Source organism: Seriola dumerili, unplaced genomic scaffold, assembly GCF_002260705.1.
Source record: "Seriola dumerili isolate Sdu_G_001 unplaced genomic scaffold, Sdu_1.0 BDQW01000258.1, whole genome shotgun sequence".
Lineage (NCBI taxonomy): Eukaryota > Metazoa > Chordata > Actinopteri > Carangiformes > Carangidae > Seriola > Seriola dumerili.
In genome coordinates, this window is record NW_019174513.1 from 2279553 (window position 1) to 2295526 (window position 15974).

At 38.7% G+C, this 15974-nt stretch overlaps 2 protein-coding genes across 2 annotated transcripts; one reads left to right on the plus strand and one right to left on the minus strand.

Moving 5' to 3' along the window:
- Positions 1–5756: 5756 nt before the first annotated feature.
- On the plus strand, positions 5757–13650 carry LOC111230068. Its single transcript, XM_022756634.1, has 10 exons — positions 5757–5804; positions 8925–8995; positions 9086–9244; positions 9368–9508; positions 9898–10131; positions 10226–10609; positions 12207–12464; positions 12613–12713; positions 12830–12873; positions 13086–13650. The coding sequence occupies exons 2-10, from the start codon at positions 8938–8940 to the stop codon at positions 13114–13116; spliced, it is 1410 nt and encodes a 469-aa protein (XP_022612355.1). The 5' UTR covers positions 5757–5804; positions 8925–8937; the 3' UTR covers positions 13117–13650.
- Positions 13651–13668: 18 nt separating this feature from the next.
- LOC111230100 (C-type lectin domain family 4 member D-like) lies at positions 13669–15753 on the minus strand. Its single transcript, XM_022756682.1, has 5 exons — positions 15644–15753; positions 15328–15522; positions 14999–15150; positions 14788–14909; positions 13669–13923 (listed from the first exon to the last, which is right to left on the minus strand). Exons 1-5 carry the CDS (start codon positions 15663–15665, stop codon positions 13761–13763), a joined length of 654 nt encoding a protein of 217 aa, XP_022612403.1. The 5' UTR covers positions 15666–15753; the 3' UTR covers positions 13669–13760.
- Positions 15754–15974: the final 221 nt, after the last annotated feature.

Sequence of the window (15974 nt, forward strand, 5' to 3'; positions counted from 1 at the left end):
GGCTGTGAAGAAATACCCTTCTAATTTATTTCTAATGTAGGGAGACAAAATCTGCGGTCTTTGTTCTGTTCTTAAAATATATTCTAAAATTCATGTGAAGCAAAAATAAGATGTCACCAGATTTAATTATTCTTCTACTTCTTGTTTTTAGTACAGGTTCCCATTTCTTGCCTACTGAGCTGCAGTAGATGAGTAGGAACAGAGGGGATGAATTCTGCACTAAAAAGCCAATTGATTTGACAAACTCCAACTGCTGAAGCCTCAGATTCGCTTCAGTCTAACTTATAATGCATTTTTACACATAAAGAGTTCTGACCAAGGTGAATGCCCCCCACCCTTGATCTCTTACATTAGGTCTTATTAGTTCTTAGGAAGTGATTTACAGCAGGTTCCTGTTCTACACCACAAAAAAACCCAGAAATGATCCACAGAACCAACAGTTGAATCAGTGGTTGCACGTGTGTCCTTCTATCAGGTGGTGTTTTTACTTCCCTGTTTGAAATGTGTTATAGAGGTTGTTGCTCTAATATAATATGGAATCTCATTCCAGGTTTTAGTATGTGTAAACAAATATGATCTGTGGTCATAGTTGTCCTTGTTGGCCCGTACTGGAACAAGTGCATGTGGAATTTATCGAGTGATGTGTTCCTGTCTTGGAAGAGCAGTAAGAGTTGAGGTGGAGTTGGAATTGTTTTGGCTCTGAAAGTAAAATTTGATATTATATATTATATATTATTTGTAAAGTTCTGAAAAGCCAGGGCGTCAGACAGTGAAAACTGCCGTACAGCGGTGAGTCCTTGGGGAAATGTTGCCATGGTTCTTATAAGCTCTGTTGTATAGTCTCACTATTTGTTCAAAGACAAGACAATAGGACATTGTTGAAAGAATGACTGCATGAAGCAGTGAGATATGGACTGATCTTATTAAGAACATCCAATTTCTGGTTGAGCTTGTTTGTTACATTTTCAATGTGGTTTTGATAAGTAAGATGTGAATTGAGGAATCCTGCACGATGTTTGTAGTTTTGTGTGACGGTTAGCGTTTGCTTTGCAACATGAGCAGGGTCTGACATTGATGTAGGTTTCTTAGGGGAATAGAAACGAATGTACGGGCATGTGAGTGTTGTTTTGAGACAGATGTAAAAATGTGAACCCATCCTTTCATTTAATCAAATAGCAAATCTATGAATATTGTAGCTGCTTGATTGAAGCAGCAAATTAAATTTGAATGCTTTCCAGAGCGTAGTCAAACAGAAGAACAGTGGTTTTCAAACTTCTTAAGTTACCCAGTTTTTTCTAAACGTTCTGTGAAGTAAGTGGGAATGTACTTTATGTCGAAATGCATTTAATGCTTAAATAAAGTTCTAGTAGTACTGGAAGTGAATGTGCTACTGTGGTGCAAGAGTAAAGACGTTTATAGATGCTACAACATTGAAAGCTGAATATTACAGTAGCATTCAGGACTGCAGGAAAGCTTGTTTTGAGAGAGAGCCTGTAGCTGTTTTTTTTTTTTTGGGGGGGGTGTCATTTTGCTGACTAGTCTATTTTTGACAATAACATGAATAATTTATCTTGATTACTTACAGGAATGTAGCAGTAACTTCAGCTACACAAACAGTAAATGCTTCATATTCATGTATGTAGGCGCTGTGGAACTGTACAGCAGTTTTTCCATGGTAAACCAACGTCACCATTAAACTCATTAGCTTAAACCTAATCACAGCTTTACACTGACAGTGTGCCTGCGAGTCTCTCAATGAGCCATGATGCAGTTTTCCTCAGAATAAACTAAAAATAACTCACACATATCAGACTGCATTCTCAGCAACACTGCACAAACATGACTTGATATTACTATTCATCTATTCAAACAAGATGATTCATATTCTGTATGACGGTTGTTCTACACTCGCTGTAACAAAATAAGAAGAATCTATTTTTCCATTCTGATGAAATGATAATACAGCAGCCCACAAACAGTATGGTGACAGTAAATAACTAAATAACTTACAAACCATTGATGTGTACAGACGATGGAGGTGAAGAGGTGAGTGGGAGAAACAAGAAAAGAAAGCAAACTTTTCTGTCCTCATCTACTGTTTCACAACTCTGAGGCTTCAAAGAAGCTTGAATGAAGTTCCCCGCATGGCGTAAGAATCTAAATGTTTTCAGTCATTGAGCAGAATGTCACTTGTTTCTGATTCTCAACCTCTTTTCCACTGACATTTTGTTTATTTCTGAAAAACAGAACAGACACAGACACTAAAACAGTCAGCACAAACTCGGTCTCTTCCCATCTTCGCGGGGCCTCACACATCTTGTAGTGTTGTTGTCCACATGCCTTCGCTTAAATCTCACACTGTGCTCTAACTCGAAGTTGTTATAAAACAGAAGAGAAAACAGAGGTTGCACAGTGAGGGAAACCCTCTGTAGGAGAGAGTGGGGGATGAGGAGACAAGAGGTGCATGCGAAAAAAGTGAATCACCCTTCATTCTTGCTTGTTGCCCACACTTTGTCTTTTTCTCTTTCAGAAATGACATGATGTGGGACAAACGCCTTCGTTAGGTGTGTGACTAATGAGGGAGTCCTCACTTTCAGGTGTTTTCCACCAAAATCACAGCGAGAAAACACTGAGGGAAGAAAATCAGAAAATATTCATTTACCCAAAGCCTCCTAGAAGTCGATGTTACAGAGTAGTCGCCATAACGTGAAGGGTTTTTTTTTTTTTTTTGTAAGGAGCAAACAAAAAGCCTGTTTCATTTTGAGCTCAGAGGGAACAGAAGCAGGTGTGAAGTCTTCATGAAGGCAGTACAGAGGCAGGCAGAGAAACCTCAGAGAGAAACATGAGAAGTGTTTGAGATGTTTGTTTTGTCCTTGTTGTGGTTCATGTCGCTAAACCACCTCGGCAAAGCGCTTTTACAGTTCTAGTCCCTTAACTGATCCCTGTAGCTGCCATTAGTTAGCATGGGGGCAAGCTGTCCTCAGACAGATCACCTCATCCCTGGATGAAGAATTTCTGTTTTGTTTTGATGCCTAAAAATTAATGTTTCAACATGGCACAAGTAAAAAAAATCTCAAATGAAACTTCACGCCCTCAACTCATCAGCGTTTTTAAATACTTTATTCTCTCTACGTCCGAGTGGCTGCAATTCTACAAAAACATGTCTTATTTGGCAAACTTTCTTTCATCATTTTGAATTTTAATGAACAGATTTTTTAACTGGTTCGTCAAGTTAAGGTGAAAAGAAACAAACAAAATTAACATGCCGACTGTGGCTGCCAATCAGGTTTCATTTATCTTCCTTTACCTTTTCACAAACTGGTTTGAAATGTGTCAGTGTTTATTAGGAAGATTTTTCCTCTCAGTGTTTCACTCCCGTACTGATGCCACATCAGCACAGTCGTATAGTTGATATTGTAACAGTAACAATCCCCGCAGTGGTGTGTGTTACTTACAGTGAGGATAACAATAAGCTGTTGAAGACAAACCCAGATAAGAGTAAGAGCAGATAGAGATCCACAGACAGAGATCCACAGATGTCATGTTGCTGGTGTATTGAGTGCAGACGAGACTCTACAGCAGGTTAGGAGCCCAGATAAACACAAGCAGATGTTTGGCTCCCGCGCAGGTGTACATGTACTCAGTGCATAATAAGAAAATTACTATGTTGTGCAGTGTGTAATTTGAATTGTACACAGGGTGACTGACAATTTAATTTCACCAAAACACTCAATGAAATGAGGAAGGAAACCCTGATTTTACCTGGAACAGCACTTTAGGCCCGTGAACCTAACTGGACTGTGAAGTGCTGCAAAAGATAAATGTCATTATGGAAAGACATAAAACACAGGTGTTAATTTTTGATAAATGCATGGAGTAGGGTCGGATGAATAGATATCTTAAGAGGCAGTTTAATGCAGTGCAGCGTTTAGTTAGTGTTTTATTTGCTAATAAATGTTGCCCGTCTCAGAGGTGAAACCTCCACTCGTAAATTTTCCTTTTACAAGTTTGTTTGTTAAATCTCCAGATTGCCCCGTTCGCTTGGTTTAATCTGATCAGTTTGCGTACGATCACTGAATACTAATTTATCAGAAAACAAGAAATTAGATTAAAATATCACTGAGTGAAATTTTTAATGTCTTCCACCTGTGCAGACCGTTTGGCGGGTTTATCTGCGACAAACTCGCTCAGACCAGAATTTGATGAAACCCACAGAGGTTTATTTTCAATTCTAGTCAAATTCTTTTTGCCACCACAGATTCAAACACAGGTTTCTGAATTCCAAGGAAAAGTGTCATAAATGAAGCATATAAAGTTTGATGCGGCCAAAACCCAGTGTTTTTAATTTAAACTTTTCACTCAATACCAGTGTGATATACTGTAGCTTTAATGGAGCGCTGTAACAAGCAGCTACTGATTATGTTTGTCAGGTTATTAAACAATAGATGATTTAACTTTGAAGTTGCTCAACGGGTAATTTAAAAGAGATATTGTAGACGTCTTTGTCTGATGAATGTTTCCTAGGTTGTTTTTAGTATTTAAACGTACAGAGCATGAGATTGACAACTTTTGAAAAGAAAAATTGTTACTGTCGGACAATTTCATCTTTCAAGCCAGAAATTTCCCCTGCAGACTTTATACAACGTTGATATTCATTTATCTTGTTAACTTCAAGACGAAAAAGTGCACCAATGTGCGTAGCTCCCAGAGTTCACACAGCAGCGTTTGCTTGTCTCCTAGAAGACATCTTAACATGTTAGAGACAGAAAAAGTTGTCGTTGACATGAGCAAAGAAGATTTTGCTGAGAGAAACAAAGTCTGTGATGATAGTAGGTGCATGTGTAAGGACGTACGCAGGGACCGGTCATGGAAATGTGAGGAGGTGATCGTACAGAGAGAGAAGATGAAATGTGTTGATGGTTGTATCTTTTAGATTTGAAGTGTCCTGATATATTTATTTCACCATATATAAATATTAAACTCACATGATCCCGTCCATCTCTCTGTACTGCCGTCCCAGCAAGACAGTTTCTCCAAAACCATTTCTTTTTCCCTTACTGCATTAACAACTTAATCTGGGTGTTACTTTTTCGGATATGTTCCATTTTTAATTTACATTTATCAGCTGCTTTTGTGAAAATGGGTCCAGCAGTTCATGCCTTGGGTTTTGATGCACTTATTACGTATCTAAATCGGTACAATTATATGATCAAGGGAAAAAATCAACTGAGCAATTATAATAAATTAAGACGTAAGCCGACCGAGCCGACGTGCTAAAGATACATAATGAGTCCAGTCTGACTTTTCTCAGATTTTCTGACATATGTTATCAGGCTGCAACTCAAATAACCGTTTTATCCAATTAAGGTTGTTGTTTATTTGTGTATCTGTTGGAGAGATTAAAAAGTAAAAGCGGACGTAGACGATCCAAAATGCATTTTATTTCACTGATTAAATTATAGCACCATTACGCTGCCCAACTGATGGGTTTTGTTTCTGTTTCATCTAATATTATAATGCAGCATACACATTTTTATCCTAAACAGCACATTAAGTGATAAACGGTTTTAAGATAGTAAAGAAAAGTTTGGTAAGGAGATCTTGCCCGCTTCCTCTGTGACATCCAATCAAAGGTCATTATTCTGACTTCGTGTTTGATCAACAACTCTGTTTTTTTTCCAGACCAATCGGGGGCGAGGGAGGTGCAACGGCGCTTAAAAAGGCTCGTTTGATAAATATTCGACATTTCCTCCTGACTCCACATCACTGAACACAGTGGGACATTTCAGCACTTAATGAGAGTTGTAAGTATACAGCATTTCTTTTTTTAATTTTAGCTAAATATACATAAACTTCACAATATAAAAACATTTACACCAAATATCAGTGTCAAACGTTTTCTCCTGCCTGATACTAATTTTGAATCATAAACCTGTGAGACCTCAGCAGGCCCAGTAGAGCCGAAATGTCATCGTGAGTTTTGTATATACAGCTACAAGATGTATGAATCAACAGCACACACCGATCCTTTGAATAAAACTGACAGAGTGCTAAAATATTAAACATGAAAATCATCATCATAAAAATGGATTCTTATAAAAATGTCATTACATACTAAATCATTTCAAATGTCTAATTGCGTTTGTTCTATTTCTTCTTTCTTGCTTTACGCTTTGGTGAAAGTCTTAAGTATTTCAGCACTGGGCAGCTGACCGATACTTAAAGGACTGCTGCTAAACACAATTTACAAATTCCAACCTTCAATTATATTTTCATAATAAAAGAGGACATTTATTTTACATGGACCTTTAAATACAATATGACAATTTGTACAAAATGAAATGAGATACAATCAGAGATATAATTAACGTTTGTGCAGCCGTTGATTCTTCAGCGTAGATTTGTGGGAACAATGAACAACTCATTTCTCTTATTCTGGTTTGTTAAACAGACGTAAACTATATATTACCGTGTAATTTATTTGGGAGTGAATTTTAAAAAGTAAGAAGATGTTAAATTCAGCAGGACTTTAAATAGTGAAAACCACGCACACACACTTCAGGCAAATTACACTATAATCCTATCATGTGGTGTCCTTTTTCTTTTTCTGCTCGCTCTCCTCCCCTCCTTCACCTCTCCACTGTGTTTGGCCCTGAGCCTCCCCTCCCCCCTCCGTCTCTGCTTGTTGTTGAAGCTCCATCCTGACTGCAGATATTATCGTCTTACTCGGTTTCTGGGTTAAAGCTCCACAGGTGCGATGACTTTGAACGTCTGTTTATCGCCAGTTTCACTCTGTCGCCGGTCTCCACTCTTATTTCTTTTCTTACAAACTCTGATCTCAGTTAAAGTAAATAATGCAACATCCTTTATTTTCTGTCAAATCCCATCTCATGGGTTGAAATGCATATCATATTCATGTGTTTACAGTCCTGTTCGAAATAAACCATTTACTTTGAGACCTTTCCCCTTGACACACATCACCACAGGTTTTAATGTTTAATGTTGCTTTTCTTGAGGCCCTACTATGAGTTATGTAGTGAACCAAAAAGGTTTTGTTTTTTATGGGGTTTTTTTTTGTAGCCTACATATCAGCCTGAACTGTTTTAAGTGTGAGGCCTCAGACAGATGATCATAGCGTTTTAAAGCTATGAGCAGAATTTCATCAATGTGTTATGGTTAATCTTAGTATAATACAGTACAATAAAAATTACTTTGTGACTGTAATAAGTTTGAAACATTTATCCTGTTACTTTTATATTGATGGCTTTAACACATTTTCACAGGACGTTGCGTATCGTTTCTGAACAGATTTCTCCTCTATTGGTGAAACGGAGAGATTTGCCAACAAATATATTTAGTTGACATTTCATGCATTTTGCTGACAGTACGGAAATGACAGGACATTAGGGGAGAGAGAGACAGATGGGGAGTGACACGCAACAAAGGTGCCCACGGGCGGACACGAACCAAGGACACTGCATTCATGATCGATGCCGTACCCCAACTTTGGCAATTTTTTTATTACAAAAATATTTGTCAGGATCTTGGACAATAAGCCTTCATGGATACACATGGTTGCAAAGTGTTGTTGCAATAGGAAAAAATACTCAAAAGACTCAAACGTCTTATTTTTCTATTTTGAACAGTTTATATATTGCTTTGTTAGTTCTTGTCATTTTAATTAAGACCAGTACAAATGCTCCTTAACCAGAGAGAAGCCTTTTATCATTGCGTCTCTTCACTACTTATACATTATATTGCAATGAATCTTAATGCAGCGTTAACAAGCCGTGTTCTGCATCAACTTTTAAGTAAAATTTAATTTAATCTTTTATTTCATCTGTTTCAAAATGAAACAATCCCTGTTGGTATAAACAGTGTAAAGATATAATTTCACCTTAAGTCAAATTTTTAATTTTAACTTTGAAAAAAAAAAACGCCTATATCTTTTCTTTTAAAGGATCGACTCAGTATAAAAGCAGCATCAAAAGTCTTTGAAAAGATTTTTTGTGCACAATCATGACATACTGTATACATCAGAGAAAGGGGGGGGGGGCAGAGAGATAAGGGGGTGATACAGGGAGAGAAAAAGAGAGACATCTACCTTAAACCACAGTCTAGGTGTGCTGCCGGTGCTGTGGTCGCTGTTTTTTCGTCTTTTTAAGCGTGTAGAGATCCGTCTTTCGTGGAACAGGGGAGGAAGAGAGGGGGTGTGAGAGGCAGAGGGGGAGCAGGGGAGGGGGACGACTGGGATAAGAATCTGCACCTTAACTAAATCAAGGCCCACCACAACCCAGCGTACGCTCTGTGTCTCTTCCCCTCCAACATTTGTCTGTTTCTTTTCATCCAAAGCCCACCACAGGCCGCCTACTCTCAGCTCTCTGAACTCTTCCACTTTTATCTTCTTAAATCTGTCTAAATCTGAGACCACCACAGACCCCTCTTTGCTTCCTGTCAAGTGGTTTTACAGTTTTGCAGCTAAATTGTATAAACATAGAAAAATATATGATAGAATAAGGATGTGTCTACAATGTTTATTTACTGAAACACTACTTTTCAAATGGCTGTTTTTCTAAATGCATCAGTAAAATATTAAATGAAGTGTTCAAATTGATGTCTATGATGAAGAAATCAGTGAATACATTCAAGCTTGCAAGAAATGCAGCTGCCAGAGTCTAAACAAAAACAAGTAAAAGGGAGCAGATCATCCCCATTTTAACATCTTTGCACTGGCTCCCTGTTACTTTTAGAATCTATTTTAACATCTTAGTTTTATCACATTTTTGTAATGTAACTTTCACATAAAGCACATTTAACTGCATCATTTGTATGAAAGGTGACATACACATAGAGTTCATTATGATTATGATAAGGAATTTATATAAATATGCTACCTCTGTTTTTCTAAAATAATTGTTTTTCAGACTTGTGACTGAGATGAAGAACTTAATTCAATCAGTACTCATTCTCATCGCTGTGCTAATCTCAACCTCAGGTAAGATGCGCTGATTACAGTTATTTAAATTCAAGGCCGGACATTTTGTTTTGCACATCAACACATGACATCCTTCTCTCACTCTCTTAGGAGGTGCTGAGGAGGTGGTATATGCTCAGGTGGGAGATACTGTTACCCTCAAGTGTCCAGAGGCAAATTCACAAAAATATTTGCACTGGAAGTTTGATGCTACAGATGTCATAGAGCTTGCCTGGATCAATGACTTAGGCGGACAACAAATCACTAAAGGTGAACAGTGCATTGAGCTATTGACAGATATGATAACATGTTTTTACCATCACTCGATGAAACAGGTCTCTACATTGCAAATAAAGTTACTTTTGACACGAACAATCAGTTCTTGCCTTGCAGATAAAAGCTGGAACGATAAGTTGTTCTTGTCTGGTGACTCACTGGTCATCAGAAACATCCAAGAAGCAAACTTTGGGAAATTTTTTTGTCAATCGCCTTCTGGGCCACCTCTCACTTCCATCAAAGTACTCCAAGTCAGCGGTAAGAGTAAAAACAAGGTGAAATGTTTCACTTCAGTCATGTCACATTCACCCTGATACATTTTTATTTAAACAGGCTATTATACTTTATGTTATTCTAGAAATACTCAAGAGGCAGATGTGTTTTGACCAAAGGGCTGTGGGTTAAACTTAAAAACCGTTTGGCTTTTTAAAAACCCAACACACAAACTCATAAAACATGGTAATCAAGCTTTAAAAAAAAAAAACTAGGCTGTTTTCTTACTTTCTAAAAGGTTGACATCTGGGGAAGTTTTTTTTACCTAAATGCAGCAGTATTTCTATTTCTTAAACTATGTTTACTTGATTGAAATGTACAACCAAATAATTTTCTTCATTTCCATTCTGTTTCCTTTACCCTCTCTGTGCTAGTGAGTATGAATCCACGCTCTCCTCTGCTGCCTGGGGAAACTCTGACTCTGTCCTGCAGCGTAAACACTCGGGGTAACAAGGAGCCTGAGGTATACTGGCTGAATCCCCAAGGAAGTAGAATGGACTATAGGCAAGTCAACAAGAGAGCCACAAGCCAACACACTGGCGAGTGGACCTGTGTTGTAACAGATGGCAAAAAGAAAAAAGAGACCAAAGTTTCTGTTACGGTTGTGGGTGAGTTACTGTTTATGCACAAGTATGCAACTGTTTTACAGTAGTGTACCTTCATCCTGAAGATACCATTGTTTCTCTTTTCTTCCTTATTTAGACTTATCCCCGGCTCCTTCAGATCCTAAGTATACATCTAAATCAAAGACTCTCAACATCCCCTGTTCCATTGCTCCTCACGTCACCTGGGAACATGTCAAAGCTCGGGACGTCCAGGAAATTTACTGGCAATTCTCCCCTGATCCATCCTCAGGTCTAGTTTCTAAAGATACACAGAAGCTCTACTTCCTCACTCTGAATAATTCGCTGTGGAAAAACACGGGCCAACACAGAGAACTGAGACCTGTACAAAACTTAAAAAATGGAGATTTGTCTTTGACCAGAAAGCAAGGCAGAGAAGAAGACAGGGGAAACTATGTGTGCAACATGAAATTTAAAAGCGGTGTCACTCTGACCAGGACCGTGCGCGTAGAGGTGTTGCAAAGTAAGTCAGAACAAATTGTGTGGTACAAGCTCAGCTCTGTGTTACACTCACATCTGTCATGTGAAATTCTTTTGACTTGTTCATTAGTTATCACAGTGTCCTCATTTATCTTTTTGATGTCCAGTTTCTTTGCTTCTTACTAATTGTTATTCATAACAAGTTGGAGACAGTTCTTTGTTTGCCACCTCTCTGCTTCTGCTCTCTTGTACCAATGCAAGTGTTTTCATCTCTCTGCTGCGACTTTATTTGAAAACGTCCCTGGTGTGACATGTGTCTAATTCAGTGGCTAATACACTTGTCGAGCTCCACTTGCTTTAATAGGGTATAACGAGCTCCCCCACTGCCATAGGAGCGTGATAACACAATGAATTTTAATTGGACTCTGTGTTCTGAGCATTTATAATATAAATCTAAGATTTCTTATCTTCATCTGAAGTTTTATTTAACCAGGAACACTGATCTGATGGATTTATTTAAGGCGCTGGTATATCTAGCATAAATGAGCCTCCTGATTTGTTTTTGGACCCCGTACTTGATCCCATTGGAATCCGACTGCAATTTTTGTGGTCTCTCTTCAACTTTGCCAAAACCAAACCAAATTCAATTCGGTGTGCAATTGAAAGACTGTCGATTTATGAAATACAGTTCTGTCAGTGAATTCTTATTTAAGTTAGTTGGTTAGTTAGTTTGTTTATTGTGTCCAAGCTGGCTAGTTCAAACCACAGAGAAACAAGTTTTATACCACAGCTTTAGACTGGTTATAAGTTACTGATTGGTAGGTAAAAGTATAAAGTTACATATAGTTGTTATATGTTTACTCAGTGTTAGTTTGTAGATCGATGTTAAAAATGCAAAGAATGATATGACATGGTCACCTAGTTGCAGGCTCTGGTGGATAAGGTGCATTATGTCTGTATAACTTTTTTAGGTAGCTTATGATATTTTTCATTATCGATAAATCTGCGAGCTATTCTCTGAACTTATCGATGATTCTTTTTGTTTATAAATGTTGGGAGATAATGAGGAGTGCACTGCAGTGTCCAAAGATATTCAATTTACTAACACTGAAGTCTAAGAAGACTAGCAAGCATTGACATTTGAGGGTTTGAATCCAGAGAAAGTTTGACATTTTTGTTTTTAAAAATAACTTGGTTGACTAATCAATAATCAAAATAATTGCAGATTTGTTTTGTGTTTTTTTCTCAATCACACGATTGAGACTATGTTTCAGCTCTAATTTTTTTTAGGACTGTATTCTGTATATCATAACTGACTAATACTGTACCACTATGATCCCATTAATAATTGTTTTATTAAGTTGTTAATGCTATGTGCTGTGTGGTTGTGACACTGATGCTGTTATTTATGGCTTTTGCTATTATTTTTAACGTTCGTAAGAATAACTGGCAGGTTTATCTGGCACACTGCAGCCACAGAGGCCAAAGGCTCGGTCCCATTCAAATAGTAAATGTAGAGGAAGACGACAGCTTCAAAAAACAACAGCTTTTCTCAATTTTCTATTTATTTCAATAAATATGTTTTTCATTTCCTTGTTCTTTCTTTCTTTCTTTCTTTCCTTCCTTTGTTCTGTCTCCAGTCATCTCCTCCCCACAGACAGACTTAGTTTCTGGCCAGCCGCTCAACTTGACTTGCAGCCTTGGCCACCCGCTGCCCTCTGACCTTCACCTGAAGTGGTCCCCACCTCCAGGATCGTCCCTGCCGGCTCTGAAATCTGACCATCATCCCGCCAATGTCATCATCCCGGAAGTGGGCACAGGAGATGGAGGAAAGTGGGAGTGTTCACTGTTGCGGGGCAAAAATCAGCTTACGTCAGCTGTGATAACGCTGAAGATCGGTGAGCACAGGAAGTGAGAGGAGAGCAGGAAATATGACTTGGGCTTGACCTTGTGGCCACAATCTTTTTACGACAGAAACTCGGTTTTACATGATGCGTTCTCTGTACTGTACACTGTTTGATGACTGTCTTTCCCTGTTGTATGCAGAACACAGACTTAGTGTGTGGATGCTGGTGATCATATGCAGTGCTGCAGCCATCGTCATCCTCATCCTCATCCTTGTTTTCATCCTCTGCCGACGCAGAAAAGTACAGTTAAACCATCCCTATATTTCTTTCTGTGAGACGACACTGAAGCGTTAGTGCGGCATTAAAAGTTAACTCTCTATCTCTCTATGTTTGTTTCTCTTTGTGGCTGACATTAGCGGAAGATGCGACACCTCAGGCATCGACTCTGCCAATGCAAGAAGTATGTACTAACCATTTCCTGAACTGATGATGTGGCTGCAAACACACATTTACACTCTCACTCATCAGCGCTGAAATCTGTATAACACTTTTAGCCATAAGGGGTTTTATGTAGACTACACATATTAATAAAATAAACATCTACATTTTGCTTTTGGTAGCCCCGTGTCTCTCTCCACAACTCAAAGAGAAACCTGTGACTTTCTGTTTCAGCCCCAAGCCCAAAGGTTTCTACAGGACATAATATCTCCCAGAAAGACATTTTCAAGAGGACGCGGCAACCAACTGAATTTCTGTCCAGATAAGATGGATTTTTCTGTCACATCTGCGAAGACTGTGAACCCTTTGTTAGCAGTGTTAGATGAAGGTCTGGAAGTTTAAAACAAAGTTCAGTCACTGCTGAAATGTCAGATAAGACTCTTTTACTCTTGTATATATCAGCCAGTTTGAATTTTATATTTGTAATGTAAGGGATTTTTTTGTGTCACAGAATTGCTTTATTGTTCATTCAATGATATCATTGTTTGTGATTATTACTGCCTCTAACTGTTTATGTTATAGTTGATTTCATTCACACTGTTAGATTCAGGTTTTTGAGGACTAATTGCCACGTCATGTATATTTGTTTTCATGATGCTCAATACTACTGCACTGAAAGGCTTGGTTACTTACTTCTATAAATATTTATATGATATACACATTTATATTATTTGTACACAGACAATGACGCTTTATTACTTCAAATAAAAACAGGATCCTTTGACAGAATTATGTTGATTTATTGATTAAAAGGCACCATAAAGAAGTAAATGATGAATATTTTCAATAAAGCATCATAATCTTTCATATATGTGTAGTGGTCCGATGGTGAGGGAGGGCGGAGGGAGGTCACTTGAGCGGGATGGCGTCCATCTGACAGATTCGGGGATACAGGAAGGTACAGGGCACATCGAACCAGGTCTGAGAGTGGCCGTCCACCACCACGCAGTCCTCTCCCTCCGGTCCACCGGACTGGTTGTTGTCTGGCTCCGATTTCAGGCTGTCCCAAAATCTTCACGATGGGAAAGAGAGAAAAAGATTCAGTGTGTGCTGCTCGGCACTTGTGGCACTTGTCACCCAGTCTGTGACAGATTCATGTCAGGGAATCTGTGATGTTTCTAGATATGCTAACTTACCTATTATCTATTACCTATACCACCGCCGACTGAAATATCAACAGCCGTTTGATGAATTGTTTGTTATTCATGGTTCCCAGAGGATGTGTAAAATGTCTCAACATTTATGGATGAATCGTTCTCATGACGTCTGTGATCCGATCCTCACTTTTATATGTAGCGCCATCATCGGGTCAAAAATAACGGTTATGGCTTAATACCCGCAAAACTAATGACATTCGACTCAACTGTACTTTGTACTCGGTGATAGTTAGGAAATGACTATGGCCAGTCACTGTTAGAAATATCTGAGGTCTGCATGCGTAAACACACACACTGACAAGAATAAGCTCCACAGACGCTTGTGCTTTACGCTGCATCTGCTCATCAAGGTCAGCTCACACATTAATATTCTTTAAGGTCTTGGCAAACTCAGTGAACCTGTCTCAGATGTATTTGCATTTTTCTTGTCCTGATTTCTGGCTGAATTTCAGATGTTTCCAACATAGTAAAAGCCTTTATTGTAATTCTATCCTCTAACATGAAAATGCACAGAATTAATCTTGTGTAGGTGTCGCACTGGATGCTATCTTTACAGTAAAAACCAAGGCCTTCATTGTAAGTCTATAAATCCTATGTACAGCTCTCAGTCCGTACAGGCAGTTGCTACAGCTGCTTTTTGGTTTATGGTTATTAAACCATCATCAGGATGCTTGTTAATGTAGAGACAATAATTTGAATTTTTGTAATTTTATACATACGGGTTTGTAAGGTTTGACTTGTCCACCCATTTCCATTCTCCTTCAGTCTCAACGTCAGTCAGTCCAATCCAGTAGTCTTTGTAAAACCCTCCAATCCTTCTGCTTTCTTTTTCCACGGCTTCCTAAAAATGTATTACAACCAAATTTTTAGGCCTTTTTTTGAATTAACAAATACATTGAAATGCATAAAAAAAGACACAGAAACACTTACATGTTCTTCTCTAGTGGTTAAGATGGCAAGATGTCCGCCTGATGCTGTACAGTTATTTTCACTGTCAATCCAGTCCTTCTTGTCAGTTCTGATGTGGAAGCACTGATCCCCAACCTGAAACCACTGGGGAGGACACTCGGAGCAAGTGAGCCCTGTGAGGGGAGATTGGTAAGAGAAATGATCATCCAAACATCCAAAAAAATAAAAATTCAAGTTAACAGTTTCACAAATGATGCAGAACATGTGGGAGTGCAGAAGAACATAGGCTACATAAACTAATGATGAATTATCATCCATCTGCTGGAGCCCAGAAGAGAAAAGTACAGTACCTGGAGCTGAGCAGTTGGCTGCCAGGTCGGAGTACTGGTTACACAGGTCCTTGTAGCGAGTCTTCAAAGAGTTTAGTCTCAGCTTTAGTAAGGCTACTTCTTCCTCTGGACTGCTTGCAGCCTGAGAGATGGCTTCAGACACCAACAGGCCAATGAGAACATAGCGCATGATGTGGCCTCTGATCCCCAGGGCACCTGATTAGATGGACAGTAGAGGGTAATAAAAAAAAAGCAGATATAAAATTAAAGCACATGCCAGCAGACGCACAGACAAAGACATCTCTTCTGCACGCTGTATAAGGTAGGGAGGTCTTACCTTTGGTTTTGATGAGGTTCATAGTGGCTGTCAGGCTGAAGAATATCACAAACTTTGACTTCTCTCTTTGCCCTCTGGGTGTTTTATAGAGCAGTTTGTGTACCAAGAGGAGGGAATGGAAAGTACAGATTGCACAAATCTACCACACAGATTGGACTCTTAATGATCATCAAAGTGTGTAAACTCAGATGGTGCAATATCTCGTAGCCAAACCATTGATGAACTGCCATATCGGATTAGATAAACAAACATCTGATGATGAATCTCTGGCATGCAGGTTCATGCCTTATTTACTGTTACATGAGCAAAGTTCCTTCCCTGTGCCATTATT

What these genes read in the sequence shown, in the direction of transcription:
- LOC111230068 (XM_022756634.1), top strand. Translation starts at nt 8,938, where the DNA reads ATGAAGAACTTAATTCAATCAGTACTCATTCTCATCGCTGTGCTAATC. An exon ending in TGTGCTAATCTCAACCTCAG is followed by an intron (nt 8,996 to 9,085) that starts GTAAGATGCGCT and finishes TCACTCTCTTAG; the next exon opens with GAGGTGCTGAGGAGGTGGTA. An exon ending in CAAAGTACTCCAAGTCAGCG is followed by an intron (nt 9,509 to 9,897) that starts GTAAGAGTAAAA and finishes TCTCTGTGCTAG; the next exon opens with TGAGTATGAATCCACGCTCT.
- LOC111230100 (XM_022756682.1), bottom strand. Translation starts at nt 15,665, where the DNA reads ATGAACCTCATCAAAACCAAAG. An exon ending in AGCCAACTGCTCAGCTCCAG is followed by an intron (nt 15,151 to 15,327) that starts GTACTGTACTTT and finishes CTCCCCTCACAG; the next exon opens with GGCTCACTTGCTCCGAGTGT. An exon ending in AAGTCAAACCTTACAAACCC is followed by an intron (nt 13,924 to 14,787) that starts GTATGTATAAAA and finishes CCCATCGTGAAG; the next exon opens with ATTTTGGGACAGCCTGAAAT.